At 46.3% G+C, this 24,179-nt stretch overlaps 1 protein-coding gene across 1 annotated transcript in view; it reads left to right on the top strand.

The window, feature by feature from the left end:
• Positions 1-24,179, top strand: part of LOC147620149 (RNA methyltransferase family protein) — a 71,100-nt gene that overhangs the window by 45,573 nt on the left and 1,348 nt on the right. Inside the window, exon 9 of the mRNA XM_086772346.1 lies at positions 14,658-14,788. Within this exon, the coding sequence (XP_086628472.1) occupies positions 14,658-14,788 (131 nt within the window). The remainder of the gene's footprint in view (positions 1-14,657; positions 14,789-24,179) is intronic.

Genomic DNA, 24,179 nt, shown 5'->3' with positions numbered 1-24,179 from the left:
TGCACATGACACAGCCCCTTCCCCACCTTTGCCCTTACCGTCGTCTTTTCCCTCACCTTCGCCTTCCTGCCCACTGTCCATTCTTGGCTACTCCCTGATAGCATTGCACTCTTCTTGGTTGTTCACTTCTAGTTTTTTCCTTTTGGGAGGTCTTAATGGCAGCTGATTCATCCACCCCGACCGAGGCCATGCTCAACTGTCTTTTTTGAAAGAAGACCTCCTCTTCAGCTGAATGGCTTCATGGGAATCCACGACTTTGGTGTGCGAATTTGTTGGTAGCATACCGGCCGTTGGTCATGTTAAAGAACTCTTGCAAGCCGCCCTTGTTGGCGAGTGGGGGTGCATCATCGACATCGGCTTCCTTGGTAATGGGTACATCCGTCTATATGAATGAATGGTACATCCAACTGTTCACGGGGTCCCAGCCACATGGGCCTTTAACCCCAACAACCTCCCACTTAAAGGCCAATGTGCCTTTAAGGGAGAAAAACTGAGTGGACATGCTATCCGATGCCCATCAACAGTCTGCAATGTGCAAACCGCTCGAAGAATAAAGTCTTCGTAAGAAGAGCTGCAGGGTTATCATCTGTATGAACCTTGACAAGCCTAATGCGCTTGTCCTCAAGCACCTCTCCATGAAAGTTAGGATTCCGTGCCAACTGGATGGCACTCTGACTATTACTGTGCAAAACTGGAACCTCTCCTGTTGTCACGATCCTGTGTTTTTCTCTGGACAATATGCAGGTGTGCACGGGGACATGGTGGACAGTGTGAATGGCATCAGGTTGGAGTCCAAAAAGTAAACCCATGTGTGGACAACCCCAAGTGTGAAGGGGGCAAAGAGACTTTAATTCAAAAAGGTTTTATAACCTTTGGTGGGGCAAAATTAAAGATAAAGAGGTTTTAAAGCCTTGAGAGACCCCAAGGCAATTTTTAGAGACTACTCCACTTTTGGAGGCCCACGTCTCTCTCTTGCTTTTTGGGGGGGGGGGGGGGGGGGGGCGTGCAAGTTTCATGCGTGGAGGAGAGGAGAGCTTGGTCGACTGGTTGCTGCAGGTGATTGGCTGCGCCTAGAACTGCCCTATCAGACAGGCCGTACAGTACTGGCCGTACAGACCTAAAGACTGCAGGCCGTACAGAGCAGGTGACGGCTGTGGATGCAGGTGTGGCGCTGACGACCAGAGTGCAGACGGCTGGCAGTTTTGCAGATTCAGGCGGCACAGGCAGGTACAATCGATAGCTGCAGGTACAGTCCACGTGGCAGCTGTACAATTGCAGGTACAGGTGTACGGACAGGTACAGCTGGTTGCCATGCGTGTGTTTTTTGGCTCGTGGAACAGATCTGCAGGCAGCGCTGGACAGAACAGTGTATGCTTTTCTCCACGCACAAGGGAAACTGTAGGCGGCTGCTGGACAAGACGGGTAGAGACACAAGCCTACTTCTCTCTCTCTTTCTTTGGCCGGTGCAGGATTGGTTGGCTGCTGTGTGGCTGAGTATACAGGCCCGTTGGGGACTGTTTTGGAAAGGGTTTATGGACTGTTTCGTGGCAGTGCATGTGGTTATGAACATGGGCAATGCTCGGGACTGTTTTGAGATCAGTTTGTGGACTGTTTATGGGCTGTTTTTGTTTGGTTGCAAATTCAGCTATGTACTTGGGTTATTGGCTGCAAGTAGAGGTCACTTGAATGTGTTTCTTGGCATGGGAGTGATGCAAGCTCGCAAGGCTGCGTGCTCATGGAGCAGATTGTTTTCTTCCTGCTAGAAAGGAACAGAGGGACCTACAGTTACGGGCATCTCTATGTTTCCAAATGTTTCATGAGGGAACAGGTAACTAGATGTATGCTGTTGTTGGCACTGTTGTTGAATGGTGCCATGAATGGTTCTGTATGGAAACAGGACAGAAGTTTCAAAGGGAAACAGGCCTAAGGGTTTCATGTGGAAACAGGTCGTAGGTTTCTCGAGGAAACATGTATTTGGGTTTCTCCAGGAGATAGGTCACATGCAGGCAGAGGGTATAGGAATGGACACATGTTTGGTACAGCCTTGCTACTAATTGGGCAGGGGACAAGGAATCCATGACAGAGATGGATAGTACCCTTGGAAGGTAGAGAGGGTTGGTACAGGTGTGTCGACTGTATGGTATGCTGTGCTGTGATACGAGTTCTCTTTTGAGAGACAGTTTGGGAGTCTGTGTTGTGATGCAGAAGCACTGGATGTGTCAGGGTGTGATGCTGTTCATAGTGTGAGAGGCTATGGATGGTTGTGGCAGTCCTGATCATGGGAGAAAGCTTCTGTATGCAGACTCAATGTGAGAGAGTCTTTCGATGTGAACAATGGCTGGATTTGTTTGTGGATGCCAAGTGGACAAGAAGCCATGATGCAGGTTATTTGCAGGCTTCAGGAGTTCTACTATGACGGCTGAGTCCTAGCCTTATTGTAATCAAAGCTCTTATAATCAATTAAAGAAATACCGCAAGGGGCGCCACTGCGTTTTGGGGCCAATTGGTGTCCAGGTACTGTTTACAGGAGCACTCTAGCTCCCCCTGTTTGTTTTCCTTTTCTAGGTCCTCAATGGTATTGAAGTGTTTTATGTGCGAGTGTTTGTTTCACCGCCCGTCAGATTTTCAGAAGGCCGGTTTCAAGGTTCCGTTGGCCGGGACAATCGCCAACTTTCCTAAGGGGGCGAGCTCGTGGTTGTCTCATGAGAGTCACATCAAAAGCTTCAACATGTGGAAAGTGAAAGGGAAGTGCAGGAGGCAGTGCAGGATTGTGTGTCTTTGCCTATATGAGATGAAGAGCAAGAGCTGAAGATGAAGCTCAGGAGAAAAGACACCAAGGACAAGAAGTAGTCGGCCAGGAACAAGAAGCAGTTGAAGTATTATGGTGCAGGAGATGCGTTGAAGGCTATGGCTTTCGACAGTTTGTCACCGGTGGTATCTTCACGGAGGCTTCATGGGTTCGGAAGACAGTTTCTTTCTATGTTTAGCAGTGGTGATCAGTGCTTGCATATGCTCATGTTGTACCATCAGTCGTGGGTCCTGCGGGATGCCCATGGGCGTAAGGCTTGCGAGCAGCCCTTAGACTCTTACTTTGGAGTAGGTAGAGCATTTTGAGGAGCATATTGTTTGCGAATGCATATGTGTGTCATGCATATGTGTGCCATATGTAGAATGATGCATGGTTTTGTTTTTGGCTAACACAGTGTTTCCATTTGGTTTTAGACTTTTGCTGTAGGTTCTGAAGGAACAAGCAAGAGTGGTTTGTCACCTTCAAGGTTGATGCCGTACGTACGTACGGATCCGTATAGCACGGTACAGTCGTACGGTACGGTACCGTACCGTACTGTACGGATCCGTACGGAAACATTTAAAAAAAATAAAAAATTGTGTGGCATGGCGAGGCGCGTGTGGCGACCATGCGCTTGTGGATAAGCGACCAAAATTTGGGCATTTGTGTATACTTGCAAAATCGTGTGTACCTGCAAAACTTTGCAGAGCCAACTTCTTCGCTCTTCTTCGCTCTCTCTCACGCCCAGGCTTCATCATGCCGCGCAAGACTAACCCGAACTGGGCAATCCACACCAATGTCCTGAGGGTTGTTAACACCCCTTCTCAGCAAGGGTCAGGTACTCGGCTATGGGCATGCAAGTATTGCGGGGAGCAGTACACTAGCACCATAACTCGCGTCATCAAGCACATGACAAGTATCGGGTGCACCAATCAATGTGGTCCATGTGATAAAACACCACAAGCTGTGAGGGACCAATTGATTGCAGAGAATTGTCTTGCAATGGGTGGTGCAAGCAGTGTTAGAGGTGGTGAAAGTACGCAAGATGCTCTCCATGATGCTTTTATTGGAGATGTTACAGGTTCAGGTACAGTAGATGAGGGTGAAAGTCTTTCGGCTTCAGCCCAATCCACCACAGGCAGGAAGAGGGCACGTATTGCCGATGATGAGGACCTCCTGCCACAAGATGCGAGAGGTACAGGGGAGGCATCAAAGCAATCCACTCTGCGTTCTTGTATCTCATCACAAGCTTGGGTAAAGGAGCGGCAAAGGGTGGCAGAAATGGAGATTTGTCGTACTCTTATTGAGTGTAATATATCCTTCAATGTGTTAAGGACGGACCAATGGAAAAGAATGGTGAAAGCAATTGCGCAGGTAGGGCCTACTGAGACATGGACAGGTCTTGAGTATATGAAGATGCGTACATCCATGTTGGATGAGTTGAAGGCCTTGATAGACAAGGCGCTCACTCCTGTGAAAGCAGGTTGGCAGGAGTTTGGATGCACTATTATTTCAGATGGGTGGGCAGACATTCGCAAGAGGCACATAATCAATATCCTTGTGTCATCTTGCTTGGGCACCTATTTCTTGCGTGCCGTGGATGCAGGGAGAGCAGGCGACAGGATCACAGGGGAGTTCATTTATGGCCACATTCGACAGGCTATCCTTGAGGTTGGGGAGGACAATGTTGTGCAGGTGGTGACCGACAACGCCTCTAACTGCAAGGCAATGGGTCAAATGGTCGAGGCAGAGTTTCCACATATAGTGTGGACTCCATGTGCTGGCCATTGTCTTGATTTACTTATGGAAGACATTGGGAAGCTTGTTTGGGTACAGCCCATTGTTGCAGATGCTGTAAAGATCACCACCTTCTTCCGCAAGAAGCATCAGGTTCTTGCCATCTTTCGGAGCCATAGCCCTTTGGATATGGTGAGACCCTCCAAGACCAGGTTTGCCTACATATTCTTGGTCTTGGATAGGCTCTACAAGATAAGAGATTCACTATCATCAACAGTTGTGGATCCAAGGTGGCGACAGATGCATCATTCAGAGGATGAGCGTACAAAATACTTGCAGAGGCGGATCCTGATGATGATTTTTGGCAGCAAGTTCATAGCCTTTCAGTTGCACTTAAGCTCGTGTATGTCCTTCTACGACTTACAGACACGGAGGGCTCAACTTTGGGGCTGGTCTTTCATTTGTTTATGCAAATGAAAGACCATGTTGCTCAGTGCTCCATGATGACTACTCAACGGTAAGCAATAGTTCTAATTTCTTCCTCTTTCTTTGATTTTTATGACTTCTCGATTCTCGATTCTCATGACATGTCAGGAGTCAGGACTGACATGTGTACACTTAGCACTATAACCTAAGACATGTATGTTCAATCTCTCATTTTCAGCCGAGGTGAGATCTTGGACATTGTAGACAAACGGTGGACATTCATTAGCCGTCCCATCCATGCGATGGCTGCCATGCTCCATCCTCTCTACAGGTCGCCAGAGCTATGGAATAATATTGCTTTGAGCATGAAGCAGTCAAAGTATGTGGAAAGGATGTTCTCAGAGGAGGAGCAACTTCAGATCGATAGAGAGTTCACCACTTACATGAGTGGTATTGGTGCTTCATTTGTGAGACCTGTGTCATTGAGGAAGGAAGCCATGAAATTCCCTTTGACATGGTGGCACTCTTATGGAAGGGTTGGTCTTCCAAACCTTTCACGAGTTGCTCTTCGTGTTCTATCTTAGGTAACTTGTAATAAATCTCTAAAGTATAGTCTTCGGAAATGAAGATTGATGTTTTAGCATTAAAAGATTTACAAATTTGCTCGCATTGCACTCATTTTTGCATTGAGTGCTTGCATATGCTCATGTTGTACCATCAGTCGTGGGTCCTGTGGGATGCCCATGGGCGTAAGGCTTGCGAGCAGCCCTTAGACTGTTACTTTGGAGTAGGTAGAGCATTTTGAAGAGCATATTGTTTGTGAATGCATATGTGTGCCATATGTAGAATGATGCATGGTTTTGTTTTTGGCTAACACAGTTAACGTGTTTCCATTTGGTTTTAGACTTTTGCTGTAGGTTCTGAAGGAACAAGCAAGAGTGGTTTGTCACTTTGATGTGACAGTGTGGCCTATTGTGCAGGATGATTGTTTTATCATCCAGATGCATTGGAGGACCGTTGTTTTTGCCATATGGGGTGTCTTTGCTCATAAGATGCTTTACTGTGCCATTGAGTGCAATCGAGGACGCTTGCCATTTTTCAAGAGGGGGGTATGTCACGATCCTGTGTTTTTCTCTGGACAATATGCAGGTGTGCACGGGGACATGGTGGACAGTGTGAATGGCATCAGGTTGGAGTCCAAAAAGTAAACCCATGTGTGGACAACCCCAAGTGTGAAGGGGGCAAAGAGACTTTAATTCAAAAAGGTTTTATAACCTTTGGTGGGGCGAAATTAAAGATAAAGAGGTTTTAAAGCCTTGAGAGACCCCAAGGCAATTTTTAGAGACTACTCCACTTTTGGAGGCCCACGTCTCTCTCTTGCTTTTGGGGGGGGGGGGGGGGGGGGGGCATGCAAGTTTCATGCGTGGAGGAGAGGAGAGCTTGGTCGTCTGGTTGCTGCAGGTGATTGGCTTCGCCTGGAACTGCCCTATCAGACAGGCCGTATAGTACTGGCCGTACAGACCTAAAGACTGCAGGCCGTACAGAGCAGGTGACGGCTGTGGATGCAGGTGTGGCGCTGACGACCAGAGTGCAGACGGTTGGCAGTTTTGCAGATTCAGGCGGCACAGGCAGGTACAATCGATAGCTGCAGGTACAGTCCACGTGGCAGCTGTACAATTGCAGGTACATGTGTACGGACAGGTACAGTTGATTGCCATGCGTGTGTTTTTTGGCTCGTGGAAACAGATCTGCAGGCAGCGCTGGACAGAACAGTGTATGCTTTTCTCCACGCACAAGGGAAACTGTAGGCGGCTGCTGGACAAGACGGGTAGAGACACAAGCCTACTTCTCTCTCTCTTTCTTTGGCCGGTGCAGGATTGGTTGGTTGCTGTGTGGCTGAGTATACAGGCCCGTTGGGGACTGTTTTGGAAAGGGTTTCTGGACTGTTTCGTGGCAGTGCATGTGGTTATGAACATGGGCAATGCTCGGGACTGTTTTGAGATCAGTTTGTGGACTGTTTATGGGCTGTTTTTGTTTGGTTGCAAATTCAGCTATGTACTTGGGTTATTGGCTGCAAGTAGAGGTCACTTGAATGTGTTTCTTGGCATGGGAGTGATGCAAGCTCGCATGGCTGCGTGCTCATGGAGCAGATTGTTTTCTTCCTGCTAGAAAGGAACAGATGGACCTACAGTTATGGGCATCTCTATGTTTCCAGATGTTTCATGAGGGAACAGGTAACTAGATGTATGCTGTTGTTGGCACTGTTGTTGAATGGTGCCATGAATGGTTCTGTATGGAAACAGGACAGAAGTTTCAAAGGGAAACAGACCTAAGGGTTTCATGTGGAAACAGGTCGTAGGTTTCTCGAGGAAACATGTATTTGGGTTTCTCCAGGAGATAGGTCACATGCAGGCAGAGGGTACAGGAATGGACACATGTTTGGTACAGCCTTGCTACTGATTGGGCAGGGGACAGGGAATCCATGACAGAGATGGATAGTACCCTTGGAAGGTAGAGAGGGTTGGTACAGGTGTGTCGACTGTATGGTATGCTGTGCTGTGATACGAGTTCTCTTTTGAGAGACAGTTTGGGAGTCTGTGTTGTGATGCAGAAGCACTGGATGTGTCAGGGTGTGATGCTGTTCATAGTGTGAGAGGCTATGGATGGTTGTGGCAGTCCTGATCATGGGAGAAAGCTTCTGTATGCAGACTCAATGTGAGAGAGTCTTTCGATGTGAACAATGGCTGGATTTGTTTGTGGATGCCGAGTGGACAAGAAGCCATGATGCAGGTTATTTGCAGGCTTCAGGAGTTCTACTATGACGGCTGAGTCCTAGCCTTATTGTAATCAAAGCTCTTATAATCAATTAAAGAAATACTGCAAGGGGCGCCACTGCGTTTTGGGGCCAATCAGTGTCCGGGTACTGTTTGCAGGAGCACTCTAGCTCCCCCTGTTTGTTTTCCTTTTCTAGGTCCTCAATGGTATCGAAGTGTTTTATGTGCGAGTGTTTGTTTCACCGCCCGTCAGATTTTCTGAAGGCCGGTTTCACTTGTAATGCCCAAGTCTTCTACTAGACGTGTAAGCCATATAGCTTCCTTGCATGCCTCACTGGCTGCAACATACTCTGCCTCAGTGGTAGACAAAGCCGTACAAGGCTGCAAACAAGAGACCCATGAAACTGCACCTCCGGTGAATGTGAAAACATATCCTGTCGTAGACCTTCTATTGTCTACATTCCCTGCAAAATCTGCATCTGCATAACCAAGGACAGATGTATCCTTCCTCCCAAAGCAAATGCACAAATCCTTTGTACCAATCAAGTATCTCAAGATACTCTTCACTGCCTTCCAATGCTTCTTGCCAGGATTAGCCATATACCTGCTAACAACTCCCACTGCAAAAGCAATATCTGGACGTGTAACTACCATGGCATACATCAAGCTACCAACTGCGGATGCATAAGGGATCTTTGCCATCTCAGCCCTCTCATCATTTGATTTAGGGCTGTCCTTTTGGCTGAGTTTCACATATGGAGGCAACGGAGTACTTATGGGCTTCCCCCTCTCCATATTGAAACGCTCAAGGACCTTGCCAATGTACTCCTTCTGTGACAAAGAGAGCACTTTCTTGCTTCTTTCCCTGACAATCCTCATACCAAGAATGTGACTGGCATCACCCAAATCCTTCATGTCCAAGGTCTCATGCAACCGTTTCTTCAAAGCATCCACATCATGAGTAGACTTCCTGGCAATTAGCATATCATCCACATAAAGGATCAAAATCAGAAGGCTGCCATCCAATGCCTTCTTAGTGTAGAGGCAATGATCTGTCTCACTCCTTGTATATCCCTGGGATCGCATAAAAGCATCAAACTTATGGTACCACTCCGGTGGAGCTTGCTTCAATCCATAAAGGCTCTTCTGAAGCTTACATACCATCCGTTCCTTGTCCTGCACAACAAACCCCTCTGGCTACTGCATATAGATGTCCTCATGAAGATCCCCATGCAAGAAAGCTGTCTTGACATCCATCTGGACAAGCTCCATATCCTCTCTGGCAACCAATGCAAGCACTGTACGAAGGGTAGTCATCTTCACCACTGGTGAGAAGATCTCATCAAAATCAATGCCCTTCTCCTGCTTAAAACCCTTGGCAACCAATCTTGCCTTATACTTAGGCAATGCATCTGCCGGAGACATCTTCAACTTATACACCCATTTGCATGGCAATGCGTGCTTGCCTTTGGGCAATGAAACCAAATCCCAAGTTGCATTCTTCATCAAGGAGTCCATCTCTGACTTCATGGCCTTCTCCCACTTATACTTGTCATCCCGAGACATAGCATCTGTATAGCATGAAGGCTCACCACAATCTGTCAACATGACATAGTCAAGAGACGGTGTAAACCTCTGTGGAGGACGTGAGACTCTAGAAGATGGTCTCAACACTGGCTCAACCTGAGCTCTTGGCTGTCCCAACTGCATATCCTGCATAATCTGAGGTTGTTCACCTGGCTGTGGCTCTCCCACCTCACAATCTATGGGCTGTCCATGCCCTGCATCATGTGGAACAGGCTGTTCGTGCCTCGCATATGGTGGCTGTCCGTCCTCCTGAAACACCACTCTGCGTATCTCAACAGTCTTCTCTGGCTTCTTGTGCATCTTGTCCTCATTAAAGATAACATCATGGCTGTGTACTATCTTCCTGGCCTCTGGATCCCACAATCAGTATCCCATCTCGCTTGAATCACCATATCCAAGAAAAATGCACTTCCTTGACTTGGGATCAAGCTTGCTGCATTTTTCCTTAGGGATATGAACATAAGCTTCACAGCCAAATACACGAAGATGCCCATAAGATGGTGGCTTGCCTGACCAAGCCTCTTCTGGCACTTGCCCATCTAGTGCCTTGGTAGGCAATCTATTGATAAGATGCATTGCTGTCTTGATAGACTCAGCCCAAAAGCCATGAGGTAGACCGGCATTAGAAAGCATGCTTATATTCCTTTCTTGAATAGTTCTATTCATCTTCTCAGCAACCCCATTCTGAGGAGGATTCTCAGGAGTAGTCAACTCCCGCTTGATGCCACGTAGCTCACAAAAATTCTTAAATGCACGAGAGGTATACTCTCCTCCATTATCAGTACGCATGCATTTGAGCTTCTTGCCCGACTGATTTTCAGCAAATGCTAAGAACTTCTGAAATGCATCAAAGACATCACTCTTCTTCCGAAGAGGATAGACCCACACTTTCCGTGTAGCATCATCAATGAAAGTAGCAAAGTAAGAAGCACCGCCCAATGAGGCAGTAGGCATAGGTCCACACACATCACTGTGAACCAACTCCAATGGTTCAAGCCTCTTCTTGCTTAAAGATTTTTTATGTGAAGACTGTGTTTGCTTCCCATACATGCAATGCTCACACATGCTAAAATCTGAAAAATTAAACACAGGAACATACTGCAAACCAGAAAGTATCTTCATTCCTGTCATACTCATGTGTCCCAACCGGCGATGCCACAATGAAACAGATGGCTGTTACAGCAATCACATGATCCTTAACACTAGACACATGCAAAGAGTACAAAGTTCCGGACTTGGAACCTCTAGCAACTACAAGAGACCCTTTGCTGATTTTCCATGAGTGATTGCCAAAGAAAACATGGTAACCACTGTCATCCAATTGTCCAGTGCTGATCAAGCTCTTCTTAAGCATAGGCACATGCCGTACATTCCTGAGCACAAGAGCTGAGCCATTTGCAAGTGAAAGATCCACATCTCCCACTCCAATAATATCCCAGGCATAATCATTTCCCAACCACACACATCCTTTCCTTCTTGCATCATAAGAGGCAAACCACTCCTTGTGTGGAGTAACATGAAAGGATGCTCCTAAGTCAATAATCCAGTCTTGTGACATACCATCATCCGTGGTAACCAGGAATGCATCTGAGAAAATAGAGGTATACAAGACATCACCGTCATCACCATCATTGCAAATGGTGTTGACCTCCTCTATCCTTGCCTTAGGCTTCTCTTCCTTCTTGGCATCATCCTTCTGATTATTGCTCTTGCCTTTGCCTTTTTCCTTTTTCCACTTGTAGCAATCTTTCTTCATGTGGCCCTTCTTGCCACAGTAATAGCATTCAATATCCGTCTTGCTGGAGACTTGCTTTTGGATTTACCTCTCTCACGAGATTTCCCCCTTTGCTGTGATCTCCCTCTGACTGTCAATGCACTAGAACCTTTTGAGCCAGCATTGTTCTTCCGATTGACCTCCTTTGTGAGTAGGCTGCTCTCCACATCCGCACATGTCAATCCACTTGCAGGAGCCAAGTTGCTTATATCTGTCCTGAAAGTATCCCAACTTTTAGGCAAAGTGACAAGCAGAAACATTGCTTTCACTGAATCATTAAATGCAATCTTTTGTGATGAAAGTTGGCTGAAAATTGTATTGAACTCATTCAAGTGATTGGACATAGATGTCCCCTCTTCCATGCGAAGATCGATGAGTTTCTTTAGCCAGTAGACTTGGGAAGCAACACTTTGCTTCTCATAAAGATCACAGAGCTTTTGCCAAACTCCATAAGCTCCTCCTGCAATATCCTTGACATTGAAGTAGACTGACTTAGAAAGTGTCAGCATAATGGTAGAGCGAGCAAGCTCATCCAACTCAGCCCAATCATCGGCATCAATATCCTCTGGCTTTATACCTTTGCATCTCACACGCTTACCCGCTTCTTTTGCACCAGGACATTATAGATTTGCTCCTTCCAGTAGGAGAAGTTCGTGCCATCCAACTTCTCAATGTTGAAGAGAGCATTCTCTGATGATGAAGACATCACAATAGATGTAGGTGCAAAACCACGAAGCAAACCAAAAGATGCAAACTATGTGGCCAGACAAAGTTCTGGAATTTTCTTGTCTGCGTAACTTTTCTCTGTTTTTGACAGTCAATAACTTCTGAACAGTAGCTCTGATGCAGACACTGTAAACGGCAATATTGTAGCTCACATATAGCTCTACAATTTCTCTGTTGACTGCAAGTCCCGAATCTCTGTTTGTACTGCCTGTATAGCAGTCTGCAGCAACTTATGTGTGTTTTGAGCAGACAATATCTCCTCAACTGTAGCCCGGTTGATAATACTGTAAACAGCAAAGTTCTAGCTTGAACAGAGATCTAAAAAACTCATGTTGGTCTTGAAGTCAAAAACCTTTAGGATTCTCTGATATCTGCTGCTCAAAACTGCTGCAGGCAACTTTCTGTCAGGGCATAGTCCAGGTCTGAACTTCTGTCACATGCATAAAGGCATCAACCACTGTCATGCATCAAACTGAGGGCATCAAAACAACCATCACTGCACGCATCAATTGCATGAAAGTGCCTTATCACACCATTGGCAACTGACTGTATCACACCTGCACCTGCAATCCACAAGTATGCACGTATTCACCCGTGTACTAGATAAAGAGAGGGCCCGGCCCTGTGACAAGGTAATGAATGGCTCAGGGGGAGTAACGATTGTGGTATGCAAGGGTATGTATGAATGGCTCAGGGGGAGTAACGATTGCGGTATGCAAGGGTATGTAAGAGAGTGTCGGTGAAGCCAAGAAAGAGTCAAACCAACACCAACATAACAGAAGCCACCATCAAACTGAATCCTCAAGCAAGATGAGCATCAAATCAGCATATACAAGCCGTCTTCACAACCCGTCTTCTGGATAGCTACTTTGCACATATGCTCTTACAGAGGCATAATCGCAACCTGCCTCTCTTAGGCATAATGCATATCAAGGAAACTTGCTCTTTCTGTGAGCATAAACTACACAAATGTGGCTGCTCCAACCTTAGGCATATAGTGTTTGTAGTTTCCAGTAAATATCTTCTCAATATGCTCCTTCAACAAGCATCCAAATGCTTCAAACAACTGCTCTTGCTGAGCATATATTGGGCATATGTCTCTCCCTCAACAAAAGTGCAGTCCCGACAATTTCGTCTCTGTTAGGCAGCACACAGAGACCTGTTATATTTCGAAAATCAGACCTGTAACCACATGAACTTGTAGAGCTCGCCGTGCTCTTCGTTTTGAGCACTAGCACGCCCAAAACAGATATCAGACGTAAAAATTATGGCGAAAATAGTGAAGTGCTGTCCTGAAATGTGGCAACGCCTCCTGTAGACTGCTCTGAGACTTGTTGATGTTTCAATCCACAAAAAAAGGTCCACGACCTGAATCAGGGCTACCCGAAGCTCGTAGATGCTCTCCCAGTCGGCCACCAAGAGCTCTGATACCAGATGAAGGATTGGAGATGCAACGGAGAGCAACAGAGAGAGAGAACACAGTTTGGTGGGTGCTTGATCACCCTTATCTTCAGGCTATACACTATATGAATGAATGGTACATCCAACTATCCATGGGGTCCCGGCCACATGGGCCTTTAACTCCAACAGTGACTGACGTCCTGGTTACAATTTTGTTTCTCTAGTCTCCCAAGGAATACTTTGGTGGAGTCCTAGCGAAATATAGCAATCAGCCAACAATCCTTGTGCATAGGGTATCATCAACCATAGAAGTAGCATCCTCCACTGAAAGATTTTGACCAGGATCTATAGTTGATGATATATGTTTGCATTTAGCCATCTTAAAGACCTCCAGTACCTCTTTACAATATTTTTTCTGTGAGATAAAACTTAGTTCAGGTTCTTCTAGATTTGCATCTTAGTAAGTAATGAAGAAGTCCAAGATCTCTCTTCTCAAACTCTCCTTCAGGTTCTCCTGCGTGGCCTGGATCTTTGCCTCACGAATGTCTGTAATTATCACAACCATCTACATAGAGCATCATCAAAGCTGTTTTACCCCTCCTCTAAAGAAAGATAAAGATTAGCATTCAAAGGACTCTTGCTCAATCTGATACTTCAGAAGAATAGATCAATACGATGATACCAAGCACGTAGGATTTTTTTGAGCAGGTACAAAGCCCGTGGATGGTTCAATAATGCTCTGCTGACTTGTTCCTAGGTTGGCAAGGAGATGAGGGAAGAGGCATAGGCTATTTATAGGAGAAATTATGCCCCGTTCTGCCAGTCAGCCTGCACCACCTGCCCATGACCTGCATAGCACTGCCCATCCTGCTACATGCCTAATTTGCTCGGTCACCTGCGTGACTTGTCCTGCAATGTCTTTCACCATCTACATGGGCTGCCTGGCTGCCTGATTTGAGCATCTTGCATCTTGATGGATCTACGATGATGTTGGGTGCTGGGCACTTGAACAAGCTACTAGAGATCTGAATAGACGTCAACTTCAAGTGGGCTACAAAATTATGTGGGGTTCTCTCATGTAGAACTTCCGTGGACTTACCCAAATCTACCCTGATGGCCACTGGTTGACATGTCCTTGGACTAGGGCTCACAATGGGCGATGGGGCACAATTCTCATAATTAACCCAAAATTTGCACATAAAGTATGTATGTATGTCCACATGGCACCCAAGTGTGGGGTGCACATGACATCCACAACGAGAACCGTAGGCTGCTCATGTAGCATCCTTGTAGTTAATGCACAAGGGAAGTATCAGGCCATCAGTTGTGACATTTCATGTTCTGCTTCTTCTTTTTCTTGTTAGTCAATAGAGTGAAATGATCATGTTTAGAGGTATTACTAATGCTCTTTTTTTTTTTTCTTTTTTTCTTTTTTTTTTGGCAGACCCTAACAGACCTGGAATGCACCTTGACTTGATAAAGTTTCTTTTAAAGCTGAGAGCCAAGCGCATTATTTATGTTTCATGCAATCCTGCCACGTGTGCTCGAGACTTAGACTACCTCGCTCATGGACTGGTAAGACATTCAGTTTGATGATATAATAATGCTATTACTAGATTACCTCGCTTATATTATTGATTGTTTAATCATCTCAAAAATATTATGGAATCTGCTGCCACATCTGGCCGTTCAAACCATTTAAAATATATTATGGAATCTGCTGTTACAACTGCCCCACCCTGCAGCACACACCTCCCTGCTCATATTTCTTTCTGCCCTGCTGCACATTCCACAGGCTGTCCATTTCCAGCTGTCTGTTGCCTTGCCCATGCCTTCCAGGTGCTTGTTGCCTTGCTCACTCCACCCATGCTGTCAATGTTTCGTGTACCTGCCTGCTGTCCCTTTTTTCTTTTCTAAAAATAGTTTCCTACTTACAATGAGTCCATATGCCACAGTCCACCCAAATTGGGTGGAGAAAACCATTATATCCACAAGGTAGGGGACCCAATGAACCATTAAACTACCAGACTGACAAGGTTGGCCATCTCATAGCCAATATATATGGATCCACAATAGGGGCACGTTTGAGTGATTAAACTGAGATAGAAGGGATCCACGCCACGCTTTCAGACGAGATGATTCCACACTAGACCATCTATTCACACTCAAGCAATCATTGATGAAGCCAAACATGGGGGTAAAACATGTATTATTTCTTCATGGATTTTGGCAAGGCCCAAGAGCTTGATTGATTAGTATGCTGATGAGGGCGTATGGGCTAGAGCTACATTCTACAGCCAAGTATACTAAGAGCAAAGGCTCACTCTCTCTGCCCCCCACCAAAAAAGAAAAAGTTTAAATAGAGTAGATCCCTCTGTAGTTACAAGGTTTGGTACCTGCTTGGTCTTCCCTACCGAAGGCGTTACAATTGTCTGCGCAAAGTGGCCACAATATTAATGGGAGCCTGCTGGGATTTGAACTCAAGACCTTCTCTTCCCGAGTCACAATCCCTCACCATTGGGCTGCTGCCCTTTGCCCAAAGTTCAGGGTCTTTCAAAGCCAATATTGGGTAAAACAGGGCTGCACACTCTTTCCCACACTCTATTGGACTCTATTAGATAGATGAGCTTGTAGATTTCATTGACAGATTGCTTGGTGAGGAATCCACCCTAGCTGAGACAATGTTCTCTCTCCACTTTTATCCAGATAAGTTTAGCTCTATTGGCGTATGGAGGAGAGGGACTGCAAAAACACTACTCTTGTTTTGTGGAGAATGGGACTTGATGTTGGGGTAAAGGCACTATGCCCACCCTTATAGTGTGTACAAGCCCATAAGTTATAGTACATAGTACACTTAGTACTTTTAATGTACTAAGTGCACTATGTGTACTAGTGCAATATACATGTGTGATAGGGGAGTCACACACTCAACTTGGTGAGTTGACTGATCCCCACAACTCTCTCTCTCTCTCTCTCTCTCTCTCTCTCTCCCTTGTTTTCTCTGTGTGTATGTCTCCCACATGAACTCTAACCCTAATTATCTCTCCCATTCAACTGGTATCAGAGCACAGGTAGCTGTCTTGATCCTCTCCCTCTTGGCGCTGATTTCTCTACTGGTCGCCTTGCCCAGTCCATGCAGCCCAGCTAAGGCTGCCCAGGCTGCCTAGTGCCGTTAGCCAACAGCCAAGCAGCTGAGCGGGTTGCCCAGCCAACCAGGCGCAGCCAGGCGCCTACAGCAGCAGCAGCAGCGCCCACAGCAGCAGAAACGCTATGTAAAAGTTGGATCCTTTCTTAAAAGCCTGGAAGCTGAGGTATCCGGCGAGGAGGAGGAGAGAGCCCGCGGCACCCCCTCCCATGAGAGAAGTGGTGCTACCTTTGCGCAGGTAGCCCGCTAGGCCACCCAGCAGCACGGCGAAGCCGTAAGGGAAGGTGAAGCAGAAATCGTGCATGGTGTTAGCGCGCACAAACAGGGCAAACCAATTCGTTGGCGACAGCAGCTGCACAAGTCGTTGGTGATCATTGACACGAACGTGCGCTTGCAGCAACGCATTGGGCGGATAAGCTTATGCGAGGCAGGTGAGCGAAGGTTTTTTTCTGGGTGCTCTTCTTAGAGAGCTGCTGCACGATGGCGATGGCCGCTGCTGCGACTGTGTGCAAGTCGTCTTGAGCTTCCCGTCTCCTCCTACAGTCTCGCTTCTCTTCAGCCAACGGTTTCTCCGCCACCGCCACCGCCACAACGCGCTGCGACCATTTCTGCAATAGCAGCACCAAAATTCATCAACCCCTTTCCTGCAATAAAAAATCAGAAAATTACCTGAGGTATTTGCTTCAATTTTTTTGGAATTTGCATGTCCAATTTGCAATTGAGCATGTACAATCATCAATTGAGCAGGTCAGGTGCCAAATTGCTCAAATTTTGAGCAAAATTGGCAAAATTGGGTGACATTGGTCACAATCAGGATCAATTTGTAGGAAATTGGATGTCGAAATTTGGGGCTTTTGATGTAATTGTGCAATTAAGCATTCATACATGCTGTATGATGTGAGAAATCGCACATTCGGGCAAAATTGCAGCAAATTGCAGTGCATATCAAGGGGCTTTTGTGCCGATTGGATTGATTTGCATGCAGGCACTCGTATTTGATGCTTTGGGCAACATGTTGATGCCTGTCAAGCACTCAATGTGCCTGTAAATCAAGGGGCTTTCATGTATTGGATGTATATGTGGCCAGGGGGAAGCACTGTGAACACTCTGGATGCCTTCATGTGCGTCAATGTACCATGTATGATCAGAAACTGATCTTAAATCAAGGGGCTTTTCAAGATTTTATGCTTGTTGAGCTTGGCAAAGCAGCAGGCAAGACTTTTATGCCTTGAATCCTCAGAAATCAGCTTGCAGTCAAGGGGCTTTTGCCCAATTTCTGTTCGGAACTGTTGTATGCAGTGTTTGGGACTGTAAAAGTCTGATTTTCACTCACTTGGACAGCCAGGAGAGCATTTATTGCTACTGTACTTGCTGGTACAGATTTGGCACAGCTTTGTGCAAGTTTTGGCATGGCTGTACACTGATTTGAGTGAGGAAAAGGTTCAATTTTAGTTGCTGTACTTGCCGGTACAGGTTTGGTACATTATTGGTGAGCACTTAGTACTGCTGTATAGTACTTTGGAAGGGCAACAGAGCACATTTAAGGTGCTGTCCTAAATCTGCAGCAACCAGATTTTGGTGATTTTATCACATACAGTGGGAGAAAAGTTGCATTCTTGCTTCCACAGTGGGAGATAAAGCTTGGGAGAGCAATTGTGAGCACTTTGTGTGTTTTTGGTGCAGTGTTTGCACATTTTGCAGGGAGTCAGGCATTGACAGGTTGCATATTACTATGGCAACCACAGGTGAGAGCTCTTCATTGCTTCACATCAAGAAGCTTGAAGGCTCACATAACTATGATATTTGGCAAACCCAGTGCTATAATGTGTTGCTCCAGAAGAAGCAGCACAAGCCTATCAAAGAAAGGGATGTAATGCCCGCTTCTCTTACTGCTGAAGAGTGGGAAGATATGGATGAGCTGGCAAGATCTACTATCATGTTGTCTGTGTCAGACTCTTTACTTTTCAGCATTCGTGAAGAGAAGACAGCGTGGGGAATGTGGCAGAGATTGTAGGACTTGTATGCTCAGCAAAGTGCCTCAAGCAAAGTGTATTGGTTGAAGAAACTCATAGGTCTTCAGATGAAGGAAGGGGCGTCTATGGCAGCCCATCTAAATGAGTTTAATGGTATTGTCAGCCAGGTTATTAATCAAAAGTTGGCAATGGACGATGAGTTCAAAGCCACTTTTCTGTTATGCACTTTGCCAGAGAGTTGGGACACATTCAGGACAGCCACTAGCAATTCGAATGCTATGCTGTCATATGCAGATGTTGAGGGTGCTCTTCTTCAAGAAGAGATGAACAGGAAAAACAACTCTGTTGGAAAGTCCAATGCAATGAATGCACGTGGGAGATTCCAGCAAAGGGGTAAAAGCCAAGAACGGGGAAGGAGCCAGTCCCGCTCCAAAAAGGACTTGGAATGCCATTATTGTGGCAAGAAGAGACACATCAAAAAGCAATGCTACAAATGGAAAAATGATCAAAAGGAAAAGGGAAAAGGCAAAGACAAAGACAAAGATGAAGCCAAAGATGTAAAGCCAAAGGGCAAAAGTGGAGTCAAGATTGAAGAAATCAATGTGTCACATGCAAGTGACAGTGAGGATGAGGTCCTATTCACGTCTTCACTTGATGCCCATTCACTTCTTACAGGAGATGGTCATGGTATGCACTCGTGGATTTGGGTGATAACCATGCATGCAAGATTCTTGGCAGAGGTGATGTGAGGCTTGTGTTTTCAGATGGCTCACAGCTTATGCTCCATGATGTCAGGCATGTGCCTGAGATCAAGAAGAACCTGCTTTCTACTGGACAGCTTGATGATGCTGATTATGTTACCACATTTAGTTGTGGAAAGTGGAAAATTAGTAAGGGCTCACTGGTTTGTTGCCAGAGGCTCTAAGGTGGACACTCTTTACTTCATGCATGCAGGTGTTTGTCACCATGCTAATGTAAATGCAACCGAGCTGCCGGAAATCTCTATGTGGCATAGCCGGTTGGGACACATGAGTGTCAAGGGAATGGAGCAATTATCTCGTTTTGGTTACTTGCCTTCTCTAAAGTTTTCAAGTTTTCAGTTTTGTGAGCATTGTATATATGGTAGGCAACTACAGTGCCCCCACAAGAAAGCTCTTGGACAGAAAGATGCTCAGTTAGAGCTTGTGCATACAGATGTATGTGAGATGCCTCAGCTTTCTTTGGGAGGGGCAAAATATTTTGTGTCTTTTATTGATGATGCCACACGCAAGGTGTGGGTTTATCCTCTTCGTTTGAAGAGTGATACATTCTCAGTGTTCGAGAAGTTTGTTGCTCTTGTTGAGAATCAAACTGGCAAAACACTGAAGGCTTTGCGTTCCGACAATGGTGGAGAGTATATGTCCAAACAGTTTCAGGACTTTTGTGATGCTAAAGGCATCAAGAGGGAGCTCTCTACTCCTTATGATCCTCCACAAAACGGGACAGCAGAGAGGATGAACAGGACTATTCAGGAGAAGGTCCGTTCTATGTTGTCACATGCTGCGTTACCTCATGGTTTTTGGGCTGAAGCTGTTATGACAGCCGTTCATCTTATAAACAGGTCACCTAACACGAGGCTTGGTAGGAAAGTGCCAGAGAAAGTATGGACAGGGAAGCCTCCGTCATACAAGCACTTGAGAGTGTTTGGTTGCGTTGCGTACGTGCACATACACAGGGAAATGCGCACCAAACTTGATCCTAAGTCTCACAAATGCATATTCCTAGGATATGGTGACAGAGGTGAAATGGGGTATAGACTTTGGGATCCCGTGAATAGAAAGATTATACGTAGCAATGGTGTCATTTTTGATGAAACATGCATGTATAAGGAGCCTGCAAGGCAACAAGAGCCTGGCAGAGTCATCTTTGATGATGATGGACATCATGGACAACAACCAAGGGCTGTAAATCAGCCATTACAGCAGCAAAAACAGCCCTTCAATGGTGCTGAAAATGGTCCAAATGGACAGCCAGAGATGGTAGAAGATATCCCTATGGATATTCCACAGTTAGAGGAGATACCGGGCATGATATTTCAGCCTTATGGCATGGAACAGGAGCCACCAATGGGTGATATGCAGGCTGGACAGCAACCTGCAAATGATGGTCATTGGGTACGGAGGTCCACAAGACCCTCCAGACCCCCTGACAGGTTTGTTCCAGGGGTTGACTACTTGATGCTCACTGACTGTGGGGAGCCCTCATGTTATAAGGAGGCTTTACAGAGGGTAGACAAGGCTCTTTGGGAGCGTGCCATGAAGTCAGAAATGGATTCTCTGCACAAAAATGGAACATGGAAGTTGGTGCATTTGCCTACAGGCAAGAAGGTTTTGCCATGCAAGTGGGTTTACAGGCTCAAAGTTGCACCTGATGCAAAGCCAAGATACAAAGCCAGGTTAGTGGCTAAGGGCTTCAAGTAGGAATATGGTGTGGACTTTGATGAGATCTTCTCTCCAGTGGTCAAAATGACCACACTTAGAGCTGTATTAGCTTTGGTTGCTCATGATGATCTGGATTTGATTCAGATGGATGTGAAGATTGCTTTTCTTCACGGTGATCTCCATGAGGAGATATATATGCAACAGCCAGAGGGTTATGCAGTAAGTGGAAAGGAGAAGCTTGTATGCAAGCTGAAAAAGAGTCTTTATGGACTCAAACAGGCACCAAGGGAATGGTATCATAAATTTGATAAATTCATGAAATCCCAGAAATTCAGGAGAAGTGACATAGATCACTGCTTATACACCAAGAAAGCTTTGGATGGCAGTCTATTGATCCTCATCTTGTATGTTGATGATATGTTGATTGCTGGAAAATCTCGTAAAGAGATGGATGCCTTGAAAAAGAGGCTGCATCAAACCTTTGATATGAAGGATTTGGGTGATGCAAATCACATTTTGGGTATGCGGATACTTCGGGACAGAAATCAGCATGTGTTGTATTGGTCTCAGAAGGAATACATTGGCAAAGTCTTGCAGAGGTTCAATATGGACGGGGGGAAGAAGACTAGTACTCCTTTGTCTCCATATGTGAAACTCAGTGCTATGGACAGCCCACAGTCAGATATAGTGGTAGGGCTGATATGGCCAAGATTCCGTATGCTTCAGCTTGTGGCAGTCTCATGTATGCCATGGTTGCTACTAGGCCGGACATTGCATTTGCAGTGGGAGTGGTTAGTAGATACATGGCCAACCCTGGCAAGAAGCATTGGGAAGCAGTGAAAGGTGTCATGAGATACCTGAAGGGCACACAGGATATGTGCATTTGTTTTGGCAAACAGGATGCATTAGTGCATGGTTACACGGATTCGGATTATGCCGGTCATCCAGATAACCGGAAGTCTACTACCGGTTATGTGTTTACATTCACAGGAGGTGCTGTGTCATGGATATCCAAGATGCAGAAGTGCACAGCCTTGTCTACTACAGAGGCCGAGTATATTGCAGCCACAGAGGCTTGCAAGGAGGCATTATGGCTATCTCGGTTAGTGGTTGATTTGGGCTATACAGGGGATATTCCATTGTTGCATTGTGATAGTCAGAGTGCCATCCAGTTGGCAAAGAACCCTGTCTTTCATGCAAAGACGAAGCATGTGGATGTGAAGTATCACTTCATCAGAGAGGTGATAGAGGTTATACAGGGGATATTCCATTGTTGCATTGTGATAGTCAGAGTGCCATCCAGTTGGCAAAGAACCCTGTCTTTCATGCAAAGACGAAGCATGTGGATGTGAAGTATCACTTCATCAGAGAGGTGATAGAGAACAAGCAAATTCAGCTTGTTAAGATTCATACGGATGACAACCCGGCTGATCTGTTGACAAAGAGTTTGCCTCCAGAGCGGTTTGCTCATTGCAGACACTTGATGGGCATTGGATGAGGCCAGGTTCAGCCTTGATATGGCCTTGTATATTATCATGTCTGACTCACCAGAGGGGCTTTAGAGACACTTGGATGCATTACAAGCCTTTTGTGAGGATTGGGATCTCACCATAAACCTTGGGAAGACCAAGGTTATGATCTTTAACACCTCCCTGCAGTGGATAGGCAGATCTGCACAACAGTTTACATATAGTGGGGAGCGAGTGGAGCATGTGACCTCATATGTATACCTTGGGATCACTTTTACCGGACCGTGTTTCTCTATGTGGAAGGCAGCCGAAACCAGATTGATGCCCAGCTATGCAGCTTTGGGCTCACTTGAGAGGCAGTGCTCATAGATACAGTTTCAGGAGCTGAGGATGAAGCTCTGGCTATTTGACACACTAGTCACACCCGCACTACTATATGGAGTTCCCATCTGGGGTCCTAGTTGATACCATAGGAGGAGACGGAGGGAGAAGCCAGCTGAGACAGACACAAAGCATGTATATGATGGGTGGAAGCCGATGGAGAGGCCGCTAGTGATGATGATCTCACGCATGATTAGAAGTAAGCCATCAGTGCCACACGAGATTGTGCGGGCAGGGATAGGGGCTGCACTAATTGTGATAGAGGCTATTTTCCAAACAGTGACGTACTGGCCCAGATTACGGGAGCTCCCACCAAACAAATACCCCACCAGACAGAGACACGCACTGTTGGTATGCCTAGGTGAGCACTTGGTTTGGTATGCATCGCATGCAGATGGAGGCACTCCCTCTGTTCTAGTACAGCATAGAGGCGCCCTCCTTTGCTCTCAGCCACAGAGCTCAACAACGTCATCAGGAAGGACATCGTGCGATTGGATACTGAAAGGACATGACACCCACCCGTCCAGCCCCTTGGGACGAAGATGGCCTTTTACAGGGACCATTTTCTTCGCGTGACATAGGATGGCTTCATCACATGCCCGTGCTACATGGACACACATTTGTCATTTGGGGTGCGATGTGCGATTGGACAGATCCGCACCTCATCCCATCAGTTGAGAGTGGAGACAACCAAATATGGGCCGGGGGCAGCTGCACCAGAGGACAGGATATGTCAGCTTTGTTGGACAGAGGCTGAGACACAGGCCCACAATGTATGCAGACACCCAATATACTATGAGATTAGGGGGACGTTTACCTGCCTCTTCCGAGATGGATTTGGACCACTTTCTAGGATCATGGATTTCCCTGACCAGAGATGCTCGGGGGTTTTCCTCTTGGAGCTTCGCAGACACAGAGAGTCCCTTTTGCGGCCCAGACCAACGGCACCCGTCAGAGGACCAGTACAAAGAGCTGTCACTGACTTCTTCCAGACCAGAGCGACGAGGGCAGATTCACCCACTACACCCGACCTTCAGGCTAATGGAGGAGCTCGGCCGAGAGGAGTGACACTAGACAAAGCCATTGAGCTATGCAGAGCTTGGCACCCCCGACCCCAAGGTCCCTGCCCACGCCCACGTCACTACAGGAGGATCAGAGCCATCATCTGCCACCACCACAAGTACAGGAGGATCAGAGCCATCATCTCCCACCACCACAGGTACAGGAGGATCAGAGCCATCATCTCCCACCACCACAGGGCTTTCTCCTGCCGGCCCAGCTTTACTACATTGGGTGCCATGTTGTAGCGTCCTATGAGGGATATTTTAGGGTGATATGAGAGCTGGACACTTTTTGTTTTGGGATCAGATCTGACATTTCACCTCTTGTTACTTTCTTTGATTTTTATTTTTAGTACCCATGATGATGTATTTCATGGACATGATGTAACCTCTTGGTCTCATAGGTCATTTTGGTCTTTTGTAGACGTTAATACAACTTTCTTTCTTTCTTTCTCTCTCGGAAAAGGTTTCTAGATGTTGTACTTTCATGATGGTGGAAAAAAGGGTTTCCTCCGAT

Source organism: Cibotium barometz, chromosome 32 (genome assembly GCF_041138505.1).
Source record: "Cibotium barometz isolate CiBa-2024 chromosome 32, ASM4113850v1, whole genome shotgun sequence".
NCBI lineage: Eukaryota > Viridiplantae > Streptophyta > Polypodiopsida > Cyatheales > Cibotiaceae > Cibotium > Cibotium barometz.
The sequence above is the reverse complement of the archived record's forward strand: the minus strand, read 5'-3'. Positions and strand labels throughout refer to the sequence as shown.